This window comes from Cygnus olor, chromosome 1 (genome assembly GCF_009769625.2).
Source record: "Cygnus olor isolate bCygOlo1 chromosome 1, bCygOlo1.pri.v2, whole genome shotgun sequence".
NCBI classification, from domain to species: Eukaryota; Metazoa; Chordata; class Aves; order Anseriformes; family Anatidae; genus Cygnus; species Cygnus olor.
In genome coordinates, this window is record NC_049169.1 from 61,287,217 (window position 1) to 61,308,031 (window position 20,815).

At 37.2% G+C, this 20,815-nt stretch overlaps 1 protein-coding gene across 2 annotated transcripts in view; it reads right to left on the minus strand.

Annotated features, from left to right (window-relative positions):
* Positions 1-20,815, minus strand: part of BRAF (B-Raf proto-oncogene, serine/threonine kinase) — an 82,889-nt gene that overhangs the window by 12,241 nt on the left and 49,833 nt on the right. The window contains exons 8-18 of one of the 2 annotated variants that reach the window (XM_040561037.1): positions 17,192-17,351; positions 15,521-15,557; positions 13,956-14,075; positions 11,121-11,257; positions 10,301-10,418; positions 9,186-9,270; positions 6,721-6,897; positions 5,156-5,202; positions 4,437-4,555; positions 3,550-3,681; positions 676-810 (exon numbers count right to left, since the gene is read on the minus strand). In XM_040561037.1, the coding sequence (XP_040416971.1) occupies positions 676-810; positions 3,550-3,681; positions 4,437-4,555; positions 5,156-5,202; positions 6,721-6,897; positions 9,186-9,270; positions 10,301-10,418; positions 11,121-11,257; positions 13,956-14,075; positions 15,521-15,557; positions 17,192-17,351 (1,267 nt within the window). The remainder of the gene's footprint in view (positions 1-675; positions 811-3,549; positions 3,682-4,436; positions 4,556-5,155; positions 5,203-6,720; positions 6,898-9,185; positions 9,271-10,300; positions 10,419-11,120; positions 11,258-13,955; positions 14,076-15,520; positions 15,558-17,191; positions 17,352-20,815) is intronic. The other variant, XM_040561025.1, reaches the window with a different exon arrangement.

Consider the following 20,815-nt stretch of genomic DNA (forward strand, 5'->3'; position numbering starts at 1 on the left):
AAACCGTCTCATTTTCCCCTTTAAAAGGGCATGCTGATTTCCCTGTGTAAGCATAAGGCAAACAGTTGCTTTTTATTTGCTTCCTTGTTTATGCACTGTTACCTATACCTATAAGTGCTGTAAACAAACAGAGTTTCTCTGGAAGCTGTCTCCCTAATACCATCTACCAAAAAGCCAGCAGGGGGAGCTCAATTTATTTTTGAAAATGCTTTGGTACATTCAAAACAAACTAAGGTTTCCCCCTTCAAGCTTTTAGAATCCAAACCTCCCCCTGCAGGCATGATAAATAAAGTTTTGTCTCCAAACTATCGGTCTCCCCTCATAAAGCCTGGGGGAGAGGAAGGAGCAGAGCATAAAGATTTCTGAGAACGTACACAACAAGCTCTAATTCTTGTGTTTAATTGCAATCATTAATTTCACTATTGCCACGGAAACTTTCTCCAACAAACAAATGGTTTTCCAAATACACAAGTCATTTGAATATCTGCTTTTTGAATTGAAAATTAACATTTCTAATTAAACAATAACCAGGTCTAATCCAGGACTCTTATGAAGTCCTGCTGTAGGACTAATCAAAAAAAAATCTTAAACTAGCCAGTGAGTTCATAAGTGATCTCTATTTTTCATTTTTAAATTGTGAAGTCTACTGAGAACTAAAGAAAAAACACTCCTCACCTGTGGAAAAAGGGGTCTCTCATCTCTTTTCTTTTTTAAGCATTCTGCCATTAATCTCTTCATAGCTTTTGGACAGTTGCTCCGTACTTTGCTGAGGTCTGGCGATAGATATCCTCGTCCCACCATAAAAATTATCTTTATTTTAGGAAAAAAAGATGAAGAGGAAGAAGATGAGTTCATAAAATAAACAGTAAAAACAACAACAAAAAAAAGATGGACGTTTTGCTAAACTATTTAAGTTCCAGCAGCAAATTTTCTGCTCCCAAAGAACAGTATCTGGAAGTGAAATCGCCAAGTTTGTTAAGAGTAATGTTTGTTAGCTTGTTCAGTAAAGACAAGAAATTAGACTTTTCTTCCTCCTTCTCTTCTAAGAGAGATTTAGGAGAAACACGATGCTAGTAAATGGTTATCATTTATAGCAATGACCATCTAAAGAACAGTTCTTTGGTGTCAAAAACTGTTACAAAAACAAGAATAAGCAACTGTGGCAGGAATACAGTTCCTACAAATAAATATTCTGTTTCATAATACAAAAGTCAACAGAAAGTTCACACTGAAAGGCATTTTAGGAAACACGCGGACTTCAGATATTAAAAGAAACCTTACCTTTTGAGAATAAATTCTTTCATTTGCTTTTCTACCATTAAAACTTATTATTGACATGTGACCATCCTTCCACCTCCACACCCCCCTACCCCCAAGAAAACCACATACAAAAATGAAACTGCCTTTCCTCTGTAGAAACTGAGTATTACATGCCCATTTTGATATTCACCTAGAGACAGACAGGCTTTGAATTTTTACAGTAATTTGTTTCGCACGGAAGGTTGAGATTTCACCTAAGGATAAAACTTAAGTATAAAACAAAGTAAATTAATAGAAAGCAGGAAAACAGAGTATGAATCTGGTTCATGTGCTCCTGGATATATTAAAAAAAAACCAAAAACATCAAACAGCATCACATCAAGCCAAGGTCAAATGTAATGCAGTTTGAGTACTGCAGTTACGCTGCCACTAAAAAGTCCTTTCAAACTAGCTAATCAAAGATCCATTCATGCTGCAGCAGATAATCACTATCTTTTCTGAACAGTCAGACAGACCCAGCAGATGTATCATCTTTATATTTAATGTAGTATAACTATTTCAATATCTTGACACTGGCTAAAAACTAAAACCACAACCTGCCAGAAAATCAAAAACAAAAAACCAAAACACACAACTCAAGCAAACTATCTATGCTATTTGCACTAACACTATCACAGTCCTTTTTCAACTTTCAACTTGCATCTGTGTTTGCATTAAGCGGGAGAGCAGATCTCCCAAATGGATTCTTTAGAAATTCCCAAGTGCCAGAGCAGCGTTTCACAGTACAGACTTGTCTACACCATCCCTAACCTCTGCTGCAAAGAGAATTATCACCTTCTAGCAGTTATTCTTTCCTAAATAATTACACTACTTAACTTGAAATCATTCAAAATTCATCATTATTTTTGTTTCTGATACACTGTTTGTATGTAATATAGGGATTAATATTTTGATTAGAAGTTAGAAAAAGATTATCACCATAAGAAGAGTCCTAGTCTGTCTATAAAAATCTGTTAAAGTCAGAAAAACTCTTAGAGGTGTAACAAGAATGATGCTTTGCTCACTAAAAATGTCAGTTGTGACATATTATCTGATGTCGAAGCATCAATACAGAGCGGGCAATATTTTCATCTTTTTCAAACAACAGAGGATGAAAAAAAAAATCAAGAAATCAGATCACATTTTGTATGTTGGGTTAACTTGCAATTTGAAATTTGTTTCAGCACTCAAATATGAGCACCCATTTCACAGGATTTCTGATTCAAAACTTAAAAGGTGAAAACAACAATGTCTGAATGCTGCTTTTAGAAGGCTAAAACCATCTGGTCAGGAATCTAGACACTTCCCTTTGTTTAAAGGACAGAAAAAATACAAAAAGAGGAGTCACTCCAAATCTGATGAATTGGAATGAAGTGTTCCGACAAATATGGAAGCAGCCTTATAAAATGGCATTCACAGATGAACGTTGCTATGGTTGCAATTCTCAAGTACTGACAGTGAAAAAAAACAAGGGATGCGGACACAGATACAACATAAATATATCACCAGCCAGATAAGGAATAGTTTACACCAAAGGTCTTGATGCATACATCCTATTTCCAGATTTGTCAGAGAAATGATAAATCAGACAAGCTTTCCCGAACATGCCTATCCTGTGGAGACATATTATGGGTGTGGGGTATCATTAGACTTATGGAATATTTGTTCACAATTAAGTAATCTTACAGGATTCACACGCTCTGGAAAGTCATATGCTCCATCAAGCGAAATTTGAGAAATGCTGATATCCTGAAATTCCATTAGATGGTGCATGCATTTCTCAAGACAGCAATGAATATGAAACATTCACTGAGATGATTGCCTTTCCATTTTGTCAGTCCTGTTCCTGAGCTATTATTCAAGGCAGTTCAGGAGGTGGAAAAAAAAAGAGGAGTAACTGAACATACAGAGAATCATTTCTCCTTTGCAGAACTATTCTAAACTAGATTACTGTTAAGTAACCTGCTCTCTCCTTAATAAGTATCCTGGCAACGAGCTCAGAATCTGAAAATCTATACTTCAAGTAAAAAAAGGAACAAAAGAAGAAGAAAAAAAAAACCTCGAGAGAAGTAAGTAAATTGGTGCTATGTGGCTGAGGCAGATCTAAATGTAGAAACGTCATCTCAGAACATCAGAAACACAAATGGAATGCACAGAACAACAGAATAGGCACTTCACAGGACTACATCACTCTTCTTCAGGCCACAGCTGACTGAAGTCAACCCCTTCTCAAGCCCATGCTCTTTTTACCTGGTCCCTGTTGTTGATGTTTGAGTATGGTAACTGTCCAGTCATCAATTCATAAAGAACAATCCCAAACGCATACACATCCGACTGAAAACTGTATGGGTTTTTGTCTTGCATCCTTATAACTTCTGGTGCCTGTACCACAAAAGGAAACAATTAGGAAGGAACAAAAGGAAATATTTCACCATGTCAGGCTGCACCTTGCATACCAGAAACAAAATATGGACTTGTCCAGAGTATAACAGGTGCAAGGCCCACTCCTGGCTTCAGGTGTTACTGAGTTCTAATATAGAGGGGATAATGACACAAATCTCAAAATCCTTGTCAATAACCAATCTCTCATTGGTTCTATTTAGCTTGGTGATCCCTTTAGTGATTTATGACAGAACAAAATGACCCTGTCCAGGCTAAGAAGATATTTTGAAGGTAGAATTACAGCAACACTGAAAATAATGTCAACTAACAGAACCTTCAGTTTCTTCAAGTAGAAAAGAAGAAAGATAAGTTGCAACAGAGGTCATAACCATACTTCTTAGGAAGATTTAAGTAGTTTGCATGACATCTTCAGAGTAACCATGTGTGAATCCTTAAAACTCAACCCTGAATTGATCACATCCTTTTTCCTTAGGCAAATTTTTTTCCTGTCAGTTTAACCCTCAGTACAGGGGAAGAAGACACTGAAGTTTGTTTTTTTTTTTTTTTTTTTTTTTGACTATTGGAAAATGTGCTTAAAGAAAAACTAAAATTCACTTAGAACTTCTAATTACTGCTTGGTCTTTCCAGCTTCAGACAGCTTGCATGTGTCCATGCGCTGGAAGGATAGTCTGAGAAAGCTTGGTCAAATGTCCTTAAATCAGTTAAAACAGACACACCACTTCTCCTTTACTTACCATCCATAGAATAGATCCAGACAACTGTTCAAATTGATGAGATCCACTCCATCGTGATTTCACTGTAGCTAGACCAAAGTCACCTATTTTTACTGTGAGGTCTTCATGAAGAAAAATATCTAAGTGGGAAATGTTAAGGGAAAACAAACAGTACTGGTTCTGTCCTCCACGAACAATAAACAGCTAAAAACTTGCAACTTTAGACATAACAGTTTTAACCGTTCACTACCATTAAAGAAAGTTATACAATACAGATTCTAAGCAGCCAGCATGATTAATTATGGTACTTTAGGGTTACATATTTAATGACTAGGCCAGCGTTGAACAGCCTACAGCCCAGGTGACTTTCTTGAAATGCCAAGTACTCAACCACTAGAAGCTGAATATACTCCATGAGTGAAATGGAAAAATCTTTCATTACAAGTAGAAACCCAATGATGTGAAATTCTTTGTTAAACTGCAACAAAACGTGCTATGTTATTGGAATCACAGCAATAGACATAATAAGTATTCATTACTTTTCTACTGGTTATATAATGCCTTTTCAACCAAATTTCAACTCAACAAATAATCACACATGAAGAGGTTTTCACTTCAATAAGGTCATTTCTGGCAGGAAAAACAAAACAAAACAAAACAAAAAAAAAGAAAAAAAAAAAAAAAAAAAGAAAAAAAAGAATGCTGCCGTATTCCAGAATCACATCTCTAGGAAAGGATACTATTACTCTTGAGGTCTCTGTGGATGATTGACTTGGCATGCAAATAACTGAAAAGGAACATCATAGATTAGATGGGTTAGATGTTATTCCACTAATGAACAGCTCAAAGTTCACTGTATTACCGAAACACAAACTCTGTAGATATTCAAACTGCACACGTCTGTTAAAGCACTAAAACATCAGTAATCCGTTAAAGATCTTGCAACAGTCACAGGAGAAAACAAAAACAAAATAAAGCTTAGATTTCTACCTCCAACCTATTGTTACTGAAGAATAAAACAGCAATTACACGTCATCTTCTGCTTTTCAGTTGCCTAAGTCAATATTCAGAATCAGAACTAAAGAATGTCAGTAGTTTTTGACATGCCATTCACTGCTGAAGACTCTGCCTCCCAGCCTTGATGGTGACTATCATGACATTTTGTGGGGTAAGTCACAGCTTTAGGCCAGATGTTTCCAAATTGTGGGACTTAAAAGTGCTTCCCAGTCTCTATGTGTATCCCATGACACAAGCTGACTGTTTTTTAGTGTGGGACTGGAAAAGAGATCCCCAAATTGCAGACTGGATAAATACACTACAAGGAGGACAGAGGAGAGTACTTGCCCCACAGCATAGATATAGCCTAAATTAGGCAACAAAGCTCTTTGGTTAATCTATTGGGCAACATGGCTCTTTGTTTAATCACTTAGAGTGGCACAAACCCTTCAGAAAAGCCCCATTTTATGTTCCTGCTTTGAATCATGCTCAAAGAACAGTTTCTGTATCTCCACTACCTACAGAGGGAGCCTGGGGATATCAGCAGGCTAATAGAAGGTTGAGGCTGGTTGTTGCAAACACCTCCCCACCTCTTGACTGAAAATATAATCGAATGCTTAGTGGAAAAAGTGCACGATTAACTGCAATCATCATAGTAGTTTTCCAGCTGAAGGATGATTTCTCTGATCTTACATCGGTGTTCTGATTTTGACATACAATATTGGGCTAGTTTTCTAATTCACTCCATTGCTGTCTATGGGAGTAAGGATTACTTAACACGTAATCCTTAGAACAAAATAGTTATGTTTTCTTCAAATGCTGAAATCTATTACTTTGTTTAGAGAGCTACAACACTTATGAGAAATGTGGAAGAAATTGCACTCTTTTCACTAACAGGGCCATCTGCATTCTGGGTTATCTTACAGGATTCTGTCCTTTCATTTGCAGGATGTTTCTTTTAAAACTCTTACCCTAAGACTATCTGCACTGTGAAGACCATAAAGCCTTGAACAGAAATCTTTTCTCACAAGATTAAAGATAATTACAGTGTGGTTAAACTTGCATTCTGCTTTCAGAGACCATATTCTTTGATTAGGTGTACTTCCCTATGTTCCAGAAAAAGACCGTGAAGTCTATTTTACTGATCAAAATAATAAACACTTCACCAAATACTTCGATTAAGGCAGGACTTTGGGCTTGGCAAACCGAGCTGACAGCTAGTCTAATTTGCCAATGTCAGTCACAATGTGAAAGAGATACACAAACATTGTCATAATGCTCGTTTCCAAACAGATAATAAGAGACTTACTCCATGCCTTGTGCAGTCTGTCGTGCAATATCAATTAGTTTAATCATTTCAAATTTGGTCTCAATGATGTGTAGATGGTGATATAAACTTGACCCCTCACACCATTGGGTAACAATAGCCAACTGAGGCTTTGTTGAATAGCCCATAAAAAGAAGGATATTCACATGCCGTGTTTTCCTGTTGGGGGGAAAAAAAAAAGTGTATCAGGAGGAAATTGATGAGGGAAAAAACAAAAACAACAACAACAACAACAAAACAACAAGAGGCAGAACCAAATGCATCTTTCCAAACGTAAGTCCTTGGGTCAATCTCAGCTTCCCCTAAAATAATCCATTCCTATATTCAGTCTAATGAATTATTCCAGCCTTTAACCTTTACTGTTGTATTAACATGGAACAGGTATTCTGGAGCAAGCACTGCTTTCTCTTGATTTTGCAAAAAAAAACAGCACAGGAATGCGCAGAAGATGTTGTTACCACTAAGTCTACAAGGGACATTGACTGTTTGAAGGCAGGCCTGGTTTTGTGTAACCCTAGTCCAGCTATACATGTTGCTGCCCATCAGGAGGACATCCCAAATGAAATTCTAGTCTCGGTGACTTCTGGGAAATACAACCCTTCCCTTCAGAAACCATCAACATGCTTCCTTCACGAGGCTTCATTTCTTTTTAGAACTTTGATAAAAACTGTTTACTCTCTGTGGAGCCAGCACATGAAAAAGGATGGAAACAGGTATGAAAACTGTACCTCTGTAAAGTTATGATATTCTCTATGAATTTGTTTCCAAAAAGTACTGGGATAGACTGTGGTTCACCACAGAGATTTGGCCATATTAAATCAAACCTCTTCCAAAGAAGAAGCAACTCTAGACATAAAAACTTCTCAAAGGATAATCCCAAAAAGATTATCTCAGCAGATATCCCAGTAGAATCAAGGCCTCAAAGAGTCTACCGATACATTGTAAAATCTGAAAGACTCTCCTAATTCCCCAGGAAAAGTCAATCACATTCTTAGTGTCATCAAATGGACATGATGAAGAACTAGATACTACCAAACACACAAACTAGAGATCACAAAGATGAGGCACCTAAGCATTCTGGAGTCTTTCCTAGGTTTCCCAGAGGCTGAAGAAAAAGAAAGGCAATCTTCCTTCTACACAGCTCAGTATTGAAGGCAGCCTACTCACTGCTTGATGAAACCTAACAGACCTAGCTTAAAACCTGTGGTAACTTCTTAAATCTGTATTCTGTGCTGTTGATAGCTCTTTATGTTTTCTTAAATTAAATAACTAACATGAGAGCCTTGACTGTGAATCTGTTTGTCCTCTCAGCAATGCAGGCTAGGACAGTTCTAGATGATGTGACTGTGCCTTTTTCAGGTTTTAGGATTTGTCATGTGATACTGCAAGTAACTGCTGAGTAAACAAAAATCCACATTTTCTTGCAAATCCTACCTCAAGAAAGTATTGATGAAGCATAATTGGAAAGGCACCATGATGGGTATATCTGGCCTGTCTGGGTCAAAGGATAGGACAACTGACCACTTACTGTAAGTGCCTAAAGGATCAACAGAGAATGGCTAGACTCCAGCTATGGGACTGCCACAAGAAATCTGGACTAGGTATGAACTACAAGATTTTTGATGCTAGGCTTTGGGTTCCACTAAGTTCTCCTGAACAGATGTGCCACAAGGCCTCTACTTCCACAGCTATGGACTTCGGAGTTTCACCATGCACTTTACTGGGGACCTTCCTCCAGCACAGGCATGCAGCTCAACACATCAATTTTCCAGAGCCAAAAAGCTTCTATTTTGTTTCATAAAACAGAATTATGCTTAAGATTGTAATTGGATGCTAGTGGTATTCCACCAGAAATGTTGTATGGTATCACATTGATAGATCCTCTAGTAAGAACTGAACCCAAGACAAATACTTCATTTGAGAAAGTACAAGCAGCAGACAGGAGAAAAGAAAATCAAGAAATGACTCGAAAAAAACATTAATTTTTTTTTTTGAGGAGTCAGTGCTACTGAATAGGAACTACTGAACAATTGAAAACTTGGTCAGTATTGTAGCTGAAAAACAGCAATTAGTTACACTCTCCTTCAATCTCAGAATGTGGATGAGAGTAAAGGTCCCACAGTTCACCTATACGCTTGACTGTCCTATGGGTACTACAACAGCAAAAAACAGTCCGTTTTGAGTGTTTGGATATAGATATACTCAACAACATCAGTCTACATATGTTATTGAGTATATCTATACCCAAACAGAATGTATGTATATATGAGGGAACGACAAATTAGCAGTGGATACAAAGAAATGTTTTAAATGGGAAGTTATACTTTCTACCCCAATTATCATCATGAAGGAATATGACCAATGCAGTCTAATAGAAATATGAAATTCAAGGATTACAGAAGCATAAATCTACACAAATGATTTTATGCCATTAAAAGTATTCTTACCTGAGCACTCCTACTTCATTTTTGAAAGCCTGTAACTGTTGAGGTGTGGGTGCTGTAACATTCAACATTTTCACTGCCACATCACCTTTAAAACAAGTATTTTTATTAAGTACCATTGACATAGATTCCACAATTAAGAAAATGCTATACAGAAAATCGGAAATATTATCTATTTTCTAGCTTGGTGAAATAAATCACTAAAATATTATTAGTAGTAAATATTCTGTAAAAATACTTGGATATTTCAATCTTTCTAGTCACTACGTTTCATCTTTACCCTAATAATTACTTAATTGAGAAGAACATACAAGAGTCAAGTTTCTAAACTGTTTGAAGTTCTAATATTACTTACTTAACACATTACTTTTGAAATTTAAAAAGTATTCACAGGTCATAGAAAGGTTGGAAGGGACCTCTGGAGGCAATGTTGTTGAACGCTGTTGCTTAAGCAGGGCCACCTAGACCCTTTCACCCAGGGCCATGTCCAGACAGCTTTTGAGCATCTCCAAGGAGGGAGACTCCACAACCTCTCTGGGCAGCCTGTTTCAGTGCTTGGTCATCCTCACTGTAAAGAAGTGCTTCCTGATTATCAGACAGAGCCTCCTGTGTTTCACTTTGCAGCCATTACCTCATCATGCTCCATCATCTTTCCACCCTCCCTTCAAGTATTTCTATATAGAGAGAGACAAGATCTCCCTCTGAGCCTTCTCTTCTCCAGGCTGCATCATCCCGGCTCTCTCAGCCTTTCCTTACAGCAGAGATGCTCCAGTTCTTTAATCAACTTTGTGGCGCTTTGCTGGGGTCTCTCCAGTATCTCCATGTCTTTCTTGTACTGGGGAGTTCAGACTCTGACCCAACACTCCAGGTGTAGCCTCACCAGTGATGAGGTAGAGGGGAAGGATCACCTCCCTCAGCCTGCTAGCAATGCTTCACCTGAAGCAGCCCAGGATGCCATTAGCCTTCTTTGTGACAAGGCCACATTGCTGGCTCATGTTCAACTTGGTATCCAGCAGGACCCCCAGACCTTTTCCTGTAAAGCTGCTTTCCAGCTGGATGGCCCCCAGCAGGCAATGTCATTTGCTTAAGAATAACTGTTTGCTGTGATGGCCACATACCATGCCACTTTCCTTTGTAGACTGTTCCAAATGATCCAGATCCTATCCTTTGTCCAACTGTGATCTGTCCATCTGGTATCTCCCAATCATCACTTGAATCCCGTCGACCAAGGGTTTTCTTTACATAAATGCACAAATAATAAAAAAGAAAGTAAGTGCATTAATGCCTGTGAAAATAGGTCCTTTGATAAAGATTTGATATCAGATTACAATATAATTAAGATTCTAAAATAATTTTTCCCCATATACTGCATTTGACTTTTCAAGCTAGGCATATACAAACTCTCAGCATACGGGTATACTAAATAATTTCCTGACATGAAATATTTGCCACAGATTTTGGGCAATGTTAAAATCAGTGAAAATTGAGCTTTTTTTTTTTTTTTGCTAAAAGGAAAGTCTCATTTATTTTACAATTCTTACTCAGTTGTAAGGTTAAATTGTGAATTAAATAAATTCAGTAATTTTATGTACTGTTATATTTGAGATTCATTAAAGAACTTTCACTGTTCATGAAACATGGTGGCGAAAATTAAGCTGTTCTTTGAATGGAAACTGGCATTATAACATAAAGCATGCCAAGACTTCTGGGTGTGATGGAGGAAAAGCGAATACAGTCAATGATTTAAATGATTTATATATCAGTCCCATGATTTCAATATTCCATTGTCTATTGGCTTAAAGTCCTCAATAATTATAATACCTTCAAAATAATTCAGATGACTATGATGAAAGAAAAGTGAGACGAACATGGATACGTAATATTCTTATACTACGAATATACCATACTATGAGTGAAAATAGCTGATTTTTCTCTTACCATTCTATTTCTGTCTTCTGAGGATGAGGATGATTTCCTTTCTCGTTGGGGTCCTGGTGATTTCTGTAACGCTTTCACATTAGTGAGTGACCCAGGCAAAGAGGCAGGAGGTGTTGCAGACAAACCTGCAGTTGAACCTAAATTTCAGAAACAGGATCATTTTTATCTTTAAGAAGCCAGCTTACAAGAATGTAGATACTAGGTGCGAGGATGTTTTTTAAGATGCAGTATCTCCAAACATCAATGTAAATGTTAAGAGGGAACAAATATGTTCTTTGGAAACATTGTACTCATACTAGATTAGTGCTCAAGTCTTAGGTAACAGGAAGAGACAAGTCAAACATCCCTGTATCCCTGATAGTCCTCAGTCTCTTTGTCATGAATTAGAGGGACAATGTCTCTTTATATAGAAAAAATATGTATGTTTGCTTTGAATTCCACCAGTTTCTTTGACAAGAAAAGTAGTAGCATTTTAGTTAGCAGCAGATGCCTCTCAGATTTCTTGTAGCTAGCCTTTTAGGGACCCAATAAACAACTGAGACGCTGTACTTTGGAATCAAAATAGACTAAATGCAAAAAATTGAAATGTTTTCTAGCTGAGTCTCCAAGTGCCACCTCAAAACCATTTGGCTGTTTTAAAGCCCTCTCTTAGTAGGGAGCTCTTATTTAAAAGTAAATATAAGACTGTAGAAAGGATTTCAAAGGAACAAATACTTTACTTAGCTATTTGAAACATATTCTATTAAGTACAAACTAGAACTGTACATCTCTAGCACATATGCTGTCTAAACAAAGCTATGTAGGAAAATGTCACTAACGGAGCTGTGTTTCAGAGCCCCAATGGCTCTTTACAAATAGAACACTTTAACTAGACACTGCTTTTTAAAATACACCATAATTATTAGTAACAAGGTTATGCTGACTCTCCCAATGCAAAGGACATAAAATAGGGTCAACTGTTAATTAAGTTCATGCTGCTCTGCTAAACAATGCATGTCATTGTACCGGACCTCCAACATTCCAGGGCTTTCTCTTACATCAGTGGTGGAGGACAATACTCCTCCTCATGTTCCTTCAGAAGCCCCTTTCTTACCAAAAGAGTCTCCTAATGCCAACTTGAATTCAAAATCCACTTTGTAACTTTTGTAACTGGTGCTTGAGTTCAGCCACTCTGTGTGCTAATTTATCAGACTGTATGTATCCATCACTCCTTTCTCTCATTGAGCTCAAATCCATACATTTAAGAGTGGAAGAGCACAATAATGGCATGCCAACATAGCAAAAATGGGATACAGCATCCATGAACTCTGTCCCACGTGGTAAAGCAACAATAATGCTTAATTGGGCATCCAAACTACATTTACAAGCAGTTGGAAAACAGTGACCTAAAGGATGGGTTTTTGTTCATATTCTCTGCTCATATTTACTTTATGGTTACTACACTGTTAATCTTTAGTACATTACTTGTCTGGAATCAAACATATGTCAAATTAAATCTATGATGCTTCTAGAACATGAGCTATTTTCCAAAATTTTACTGGCTTAGAGATTTTCTCTTTAAAATCAAAGCTGTACTTTAAGATGTTAAAGAAAACATATTCTGTTTTCTTTAGAAGTTAACTGGAGTCTCCTACTTAAATTTTAATACCAAGATATAGAAACACTAACACAATATCCACCCTTCTGTGGAAATAGTTACAGCACATGGTGGAACATGATAGTTAATCTGTTCGTAATAATACCAGAGGGCTTATTTTCTAAGTTATTGGAAATACTGTGAAATACTTCAGATAACGTTGGACTTAAGTTATTAGCTTGGACTCTGAAGCTATATTTAACATATTCCATTCTGCAGTCAGTTTGCTTGTCTTCTTACATCTGTCTTACAAAGATTTCTGGAACCATTTTACAAGTCAGTTCATATGGTGAACTCCTCCTGATATATTCTGCAACAAAAGTCTTTGAAACAGCCAAGATGGTAGCATTTGAAAACCACACTACATGCACTTAACTACACATATCTACATTTATACATATAGACAAAATATTTATATTTCATGCTATTACTTAATAGTTGGTTTCTCCAGCATATGAAATCCCTTGTTTTTTGGGGGGATTTTGTGCAATACAACAGATCCATTGACAGCTTTAGGCCTGAATTACCCCAGAGTCAATGACTTGAGAATGGAAGACTATTATTTTATGCAGTCCAGGACACAAACAAATGCTGTTCCACTGGAAATTTACCAAATAAAAATTACATAGACTAAACGATCCAGGGCCCCAAAGTGGTATCAATAAAACATTCTCAAAATGTCTCAAAATATTGGTTGAAAGTTGCCATGCTTGAAAAGCTTGAGACCTGGCAAGATATCAATGGAAATGTTTGTAATTCACATTTGATTTCCTAGATTATGTTTCAAAATAAAGATCATTAAACACAGAAACTGCTAAAGCACTGAACTGACTTAAACTGAACTGTCAAGGAAATTCTAAGTTAAGGACATCACGTTGTCTTTGAAACTTTAATGCAATCCAAAGACCTCTGTTTCGAAAAAATATGTCAAGGTCCATATAAAAACCTCAACTATGAAATTCCTTGCTTTAGAAGATTTAAGTCAGACTTTATTTATAGTAATTTCCAAGCGTGTAAAGGTGAAAGTGAGTATGTGTGGAAAGCACATTCAAAGCATTCCAGCCAGGCCAAGCAAAAAACAGAGGTGTTTTGATAAACTCACACACTTACATACACACGGTGTGAGGGTGAGGCACAAACAGCATCTGTGGTTTTACTTATTTTGTTTGGGTGAAAACAAGAAAGAAGAGCCCAACTACCTCTGAACACTGGGCCAGGCTCAAAATCAAACACTATTTCACTGGGGACAGAATGAAGGAGGGGACTGGGAGTCCGGGATTGGTATTTCCGAAGACAGCGCATCAGCTGGTTCAAAGGGGCTGTTAGAGAGAAAGAGACGGGCAGGCAGAGACAGAAAGACAGACACACAGAAGAAATGAAAGAAGTCATGGGAAATAACTAGGATGCTTTGACTCCTATTCATAGATCGCTTCTGTACTTTGAAGGACAAAAAGGTCAATTACTAGAAACTCTGTTTCAGGAATGGGAATGGCCAATTGTTTTCAGATGCCAAGCAGACAGTTCATGATCAAAAGTTAAAACCGACATGATAGCACAACATTTAAATGCTGGACAAAATGGGCAAAACTGTGGAAAGCCACACCTATCAAGACATACAAAAATAGCCAAAACTGGAAACTTTAAATTAGTATGCTTGCAGGCAAAAGGAAATTTAATTTTAAAAAGTGTTCTATTGCTGGCATAAGAAAAAGCAGTTCCCTCAAATACAAAGCAGGAGGTAGGTACCATCCTAAAAAGGAACACGTTTGGATGGGAGAAACAAAATTGGTGATAGTCCACGGTACAAAACCTTGGGGATCAGGATGGAGTGCACTGAGATAATTCAGAATTTTCTTATGGCTTAAACAAGTTACAGTTAATAGTAGATGGCTGTGTTAATAATAATATGACAGTTTTTTCTAACTCCAGATTATTATTAAAGCCATACTATTATTTCATATTTCTCCCTATTATTATTTCATTATTATTTCTATATTAGGATTATATTCATAGGAATAAATATGGCATATACGAAGCCCTCTCAGGACCTTGACAGCCAGTGAGAGAAGTGACTTAACAGGCCCATGTGTAACATGTCAAGAAAAATAAATCTATTTTCTGGCCTAATTGTCAATTGCAGCTGGGTGTTACTAAAGGAAACAGAGACCTGGCTTTAACTTAAGGTCCTAACAACTTGGTTCCGAGATTAGCACAGGCATGCAGTACAGCAAAGCAGCATCTTCAGCAGGGGTAGAGGGGGAGAAGAACCGGAGCACTTCATGCTGCTTTAGGATGCAGCAGTTTGTATGGAAAGTCCATCTACCGTGCTGATGGTCTTCAAAGACTCTTGTTTCCATGGGTGGAAAGGTTAACAACAGGTATAAAAATCTTTGAGAGAGGGTTTGGAAGTTATAGCATATCTGTGTGCAGCGATGTGAGTGAATTATCGTGTGTGTGTGTGTCTGTGTGTGTGGGTATGTGTATGTGTATGTGAAAATGAGAGTGCAAGATAATTTTAAAGCTAAAAAACTAGGTAGCACTTCAAAACTTTTTCTCCTTCCGTCTCCCCCACTCCCAGAATGACTGGCAAATGACTCGAACCTTTGTCAGACAAATACTAAGTTCATGGACAAGCAAATGCAAATTCATTTTTTATTCTAGTCATATTCTCATTTGTGCCTGTGTTTTATAGAAGGAAGTAGAACAAAGGGAAAGGACAGCAACTGTGTAATATAGCACCCTAGCTAGTTTAAACATTACTTACCTCCCTCTCCTCGTACACCCTGGTCTCTAATCAAGTCCTATAAATTAAAAAAAAAAATATCGTATTTAAGTATTATCACATTTATATTCCGGAATCAATTGAGAGTGATCAAACTGAGAATCCTTGACTTTATATGCTGGCCATGAAATAGAATTCGTTTCCTATCCTGGCTTACTAACAGGAGTGACTCTGAAGAACTATTTATAACAACCATTAAACTTTTAAAAATTATTTACTTTAAAAAAGCATCTCCCAGTAGTAAACTGAAATGCACAGCCCCGAAAATAGATGCTGACATGAAAATATTGATTTAAACATGCAGTTATCCAAAATGCACATAGAAATATTGAACCAAGCATTCTGGTTACAGTGTTTGTGACACAAATTGTTTGAACTGTCTTATCAGAAGCTGGGACACCAATTTCCTGTACTGAGGTAAGTCAGTCAAATGAGTTCTGCTTAGTTCTTGTCTCGTAACAAGGCACCTCGTTTGCATACCCAGATGCACTCCGCTCTTTGCAGAAATGACCAACTGTGAAAGATTTCCTTCACTTGTAATCCACTGTTAACTGAGAGTACCTTTTATGGCGTATCCAAACGATAAGGAACCTACACTAATGATTTTCTTAACACAAGAAAATTTTAGTAGCTTCCCTCCATAAGTTCATTTGCACCATCAAACCATTTTTTTTAGTGGTTACACAATTAGTTTATTCTTTTATACATTTGCACTGCTGCTGAAGACATCGGTCCTGCCTCTCAGCTGCACCACTGCCATATGTCACGTAGCAATTTTAAGCCACTTTCTTAAAATTCAGTTAACATTCAATTTTTTGCTGAGTTCACATGCAAAACAGATTTTGTGCCTTGACGCCCAGGCAGACTTCAAGACTGATCACCTGACAAATAATGAATTTCTAAAGACTGGACTGGTAAAATACGAGCTGTATACATTAGCAATATTAGAAATGTTGTGACCAACATTTTGAAAGAACCTAGCTAGTCTTACTCTTAATATCAACTATTATTATTATTACAATTCAGCATCCAAAATTTTCAAAAAAATAGAAAACAAGTTAAGTGTAGCAGTTTCTTAACACTCCAAGAGAATACTTAGAATACAGGAGCCCAGAATATAGGGGTATATACTGGGATCCTGAAATCCTAAGCAACACTCAGTAAATCTGTACTCAGATAACTGCAATAATTTAATTTCATTCAATACCAGGAAGGGCACTTAATTGCAAACAGTAGAAAAACCAAACCAAACCAAACAAAAACACACACACAAAAAAAACAAAACTATCCTGCACATAAATAAATACGCATAATTCATATAATAGTTTGCAAGAGTGGTTGCTGGCTTTTATACTCTTAATGGTGTGGTACAGCTAGCAGTATAAGCCTTACGACTAATAAAAAAAAAGAGTAGTGGTTTGTGGTAAAATACTTTGAACTGTCAAAAGGCAGCTTCTGCTTGTCAAGAACGGGTTATCTGTATTTATACAGCTCACAATAGCAAAAACTTCTTTCTTGGGAATTATGAAGATTCTGACAGATGACCAAGGATTAGATTAGAACTATAGTCCTCGTGTATAAATTTAACACTCTGATATTCATAAAGGAAACATCAAATCTGCTGTTTTTGATTGAAATGTTATTAATACTTACATCAATATTGACTGGCTCGATTGTATTGATGTGAACATTGGGAGCTGAAGAGGATCGGTCGCGTTGCCCAAACTGATTCCGATGGTCTTCATCTGCTGGTCGGAAGGGCTGTGGGATTGGAATGGATTTTGAAGGAGAAGGACTAGGGAGAATTGATGGTCTGAGAAACAAAGTCAAGGAAAAAGAGGATTTAGGTCTACAAATGGCTTCAAATACTGCATAGTGGGTGTGGTAAATCCTTTTCAACTATAATAATACATATATAAAAACCAGCTGGTCTAAAGGCCTGCATAAAAACAATTTATAATGAATGATCTCTACTCCCCTAGGATCAATTGCAACAACTCTCTGCTGCAGAAACTACCTAATTACGTGGCAATGAAGTTTTCTGAGTTTAAAAAAAATCACACAAAACAAACCCTAGCATGCCATATATAACTAGTAATACTAAATTCTGATCTGAAACAATTCATGTAGCTCAACATGCACTGAAGATACTGACGTGTTGTGCAGTTTCTTAACTTCAGAATTAATGCAGTATGCTCTTTTTAATGGCCACCTATTAAGACCTAAAAAATGCTTAACACCTCACATCAACATAACGGTCAAAAATGTCACAAAAAATTGTATGGATGGAATTATTGTGCAGTGAAGAAAGACTGAAAATTAAATAGCAGTCGCCCACCATAAGTAATACTATGGCCAATGTAATACGAATTATTGATATTAAAAATAAATATATCAACTTTTTACCCCACCTTTTAGGAAGTAACTGTGAATAGTGCAACATTTCAAACATTAGTTACTCTGCTACAGTAAGGCAACGCAACAGATCTGACTTTAAAGATAAGTGTTCAGAATATACAGATAAGTTTTCTGAAGAAATACAATTGCTGCCAGTCAACGTAGATAAAAATCTTTAATTTACAGTATCATGAATCAAATTTTTAAAAAACAAAACATTACACACTTGGGTTTTTTGTTAGAAGGCAGATGTCTCTTATTTGGTTATCCCGCTATTTTGGTAAAGTACAATGAACAGGCATTTCTCTCTCACTCAAGTCAAGGTCAATCACTGTTAAGTCTAATGATTCAATTTAATGGATATAAGAAGTTCAATGAGAAATACTTGTTGCATTCTGAGTTAAAAAACAAAACAAAACATCTTTTTATGTTTAATAAAGTTTAAAAGTGTAAGAAAATGATATTCTTAAAATACACTCGGTAGCTGACAACAAGGTTTTAGAACTTACAGAAAACACAACTCCTAGCAGAAGAGGATAGTCCTCCAGCTATTAAATTACTCATGAGTTACCATGCCCACAAAGGCAATGTCCACAGGGAGAAGCTTCAGAAATAAATCATACAACAGCCCACAGCAGCAACAGGTCCTGGTGCTGTCTCCTGTAAGTAAATGCTCCTTGGTCTCTCCAAAGATCTTTTGGATACATGTGAGCTTTCAACAGCATCTCTGACGTTTATTCGGAAATGGGTCTGCTTTAAAGGAGACTGTTACCCTACCTGCCGTTACAGTTCTTAATACAGTTTGGAATGGATCCCAGAACTCAGTGCTACCAGTACCCTAAGTATCTGTTGTCTTTTCCCTCCTGGCCAAGTCTCATAATCAAGAATGGGCAAATACGGCACTTGCCAATAAATTCCAATAACAGCATAGTAAGTCTTACAATAAAATACCTAGATTATGTCTAGGGAACAGGAAGGACGGGGGGGTGGAGAAGGAAGAATAGGTAGTTTTTTTTAAAAAAAATCATTTAAAAATGTGATTACCTATTGTCATATGACAGAATATGAATATTGGGAAGACAATGGGAAGCAACAAAGTGTCTTCAATAGCTCAGCATTTCTGAAGATGCTCAGAAGCACAGCTAGTTAAAATCATTTCTATTGCAGATGAGGAAGTTTAGAACTCTTGAACATTTTGTAAGAAAATTATGCAACTAGAACACACATCAGGAGATGGGGCACTGCAGATGCATGCACAGGATGTGGTTGACATTCCAAGATACTGAATTTTAATGTCAAGGCAAGTGTGTCTGATGGTGCATACAAAGACTTCAGAAAAGTAATAAATAAATAAATAAATAAAAATCAGGCTAGTACTGCCATTGTTGGGACAGCTAACTCCTGCTCAAACTTCCTGAGAGTTCCTTGAAATAATGAAATCAAGGGAAATGTGTAACAACAAGCACCAGATCGTTGCATCAGGGACGACCATGAGAGAGCATTTAAGCTCTGCCACACAACTTGAACAGAAGCGATTAGAGTTTCTGTGATTGTGAGTAAGCCGAGGGAGAGAAAACCCAACTGCAGAAATATTGTTTCAATTATATCCTCTTTTGAGTCATCTACTAAGGGAATTTGCAAATACTTCTGTATTTCTGGTCATGGGTCATCAAGCCTTTCATGTTGCTAGCACAGATAACGTGCTATGTCATATGTTTTAAAAACAACGTGAATAGATCTTTCTACTCATGGAATTGTGGGGGCAGTTCAGATCTCTAGGAAAAAAAAACACAGCCTACGGCTTGACAAAGAACTCTTTTTTTGCTAAACTTACTGGGAGGATCTCTGGGTTTTAGACACCAAAGAATCCAGAGATAGAGATCTCATAAGCAGTTATTCACTTTTTCTAGCTGTACATTCAGGATTTCGTTTACGAGTATTCTTGGGACACTCACCACAAGGTGGGTTATTTTTGCTAAACGTGAACTTTGCCTGAAAAGCAAAGAGAAAGATACAAGGGGTTTACTAGCCAGGGTGGCCTACTGGGATCACAAGCTCTGGAGAGATTACCAGCAGCCTCTGCTTGTCTGCAGCAAAGACTGTATCTTAATCTGCATCTGCTCCACAGAAGACACGTCATCACAAAGCATACAGCAATCCTTGCCCATTCTTAAGAGTATTCTGAAGTTTCATCTGCCCCAGGAAGATGGAAGGGACACTGGAGCAAAAAGGACCAGCTATCATCATTTGGAAGATGGCGACGTTGTCTGTTCCGTGCAAGTTACAAAACTAGATCTGCAGGCGATGCTGGAGGAGTAAGTGCCAGCAAAGAAATTGCCAAAAAAAAAAAAAAGAAAAAAGAAAAAAGGACCAGAGCACAGCGGCTGCCAAGAACTGTTTACTGTGGCATACATGTAGGCAGGCTGCAGCTTAGAGGAGAAAAGTTTAAATTCAAGGATCTCAGTATCTGTTGCTCCTGTGGACTTTGTAAGCGGTTGGTGGACAACCTCCTCGCTAGAAGAGACCTTCTGCAAATGAGAAGGTCAATGTTCTGACATACTAGAGAGGTTGTACCACACTTTCTTCCAGCCTCCTAAGTGTGGGCATTCCTTTACCAAAAGATTCTCAGCTTCCCAGGCAACAAGCTGATAGAGTTGTCAAATCTAGATTTTTTTTAAAAATAAAATTATAACCTTTCTTGGTGGTATAACAGAACGTGCTATTTCCCTAAGCTGTGGATTTGGGATAAGCACATTGTTCCCTCTGCTTTTATGAAAAGAGAAGGAGGTTTTGTCAGGAGACAGAAGTAAGCCTAAATTACCTAACTCAGGCAATAACTAAGTTAGTTAACTAAATGAACTGCAGATAGGTGTAGTTGTT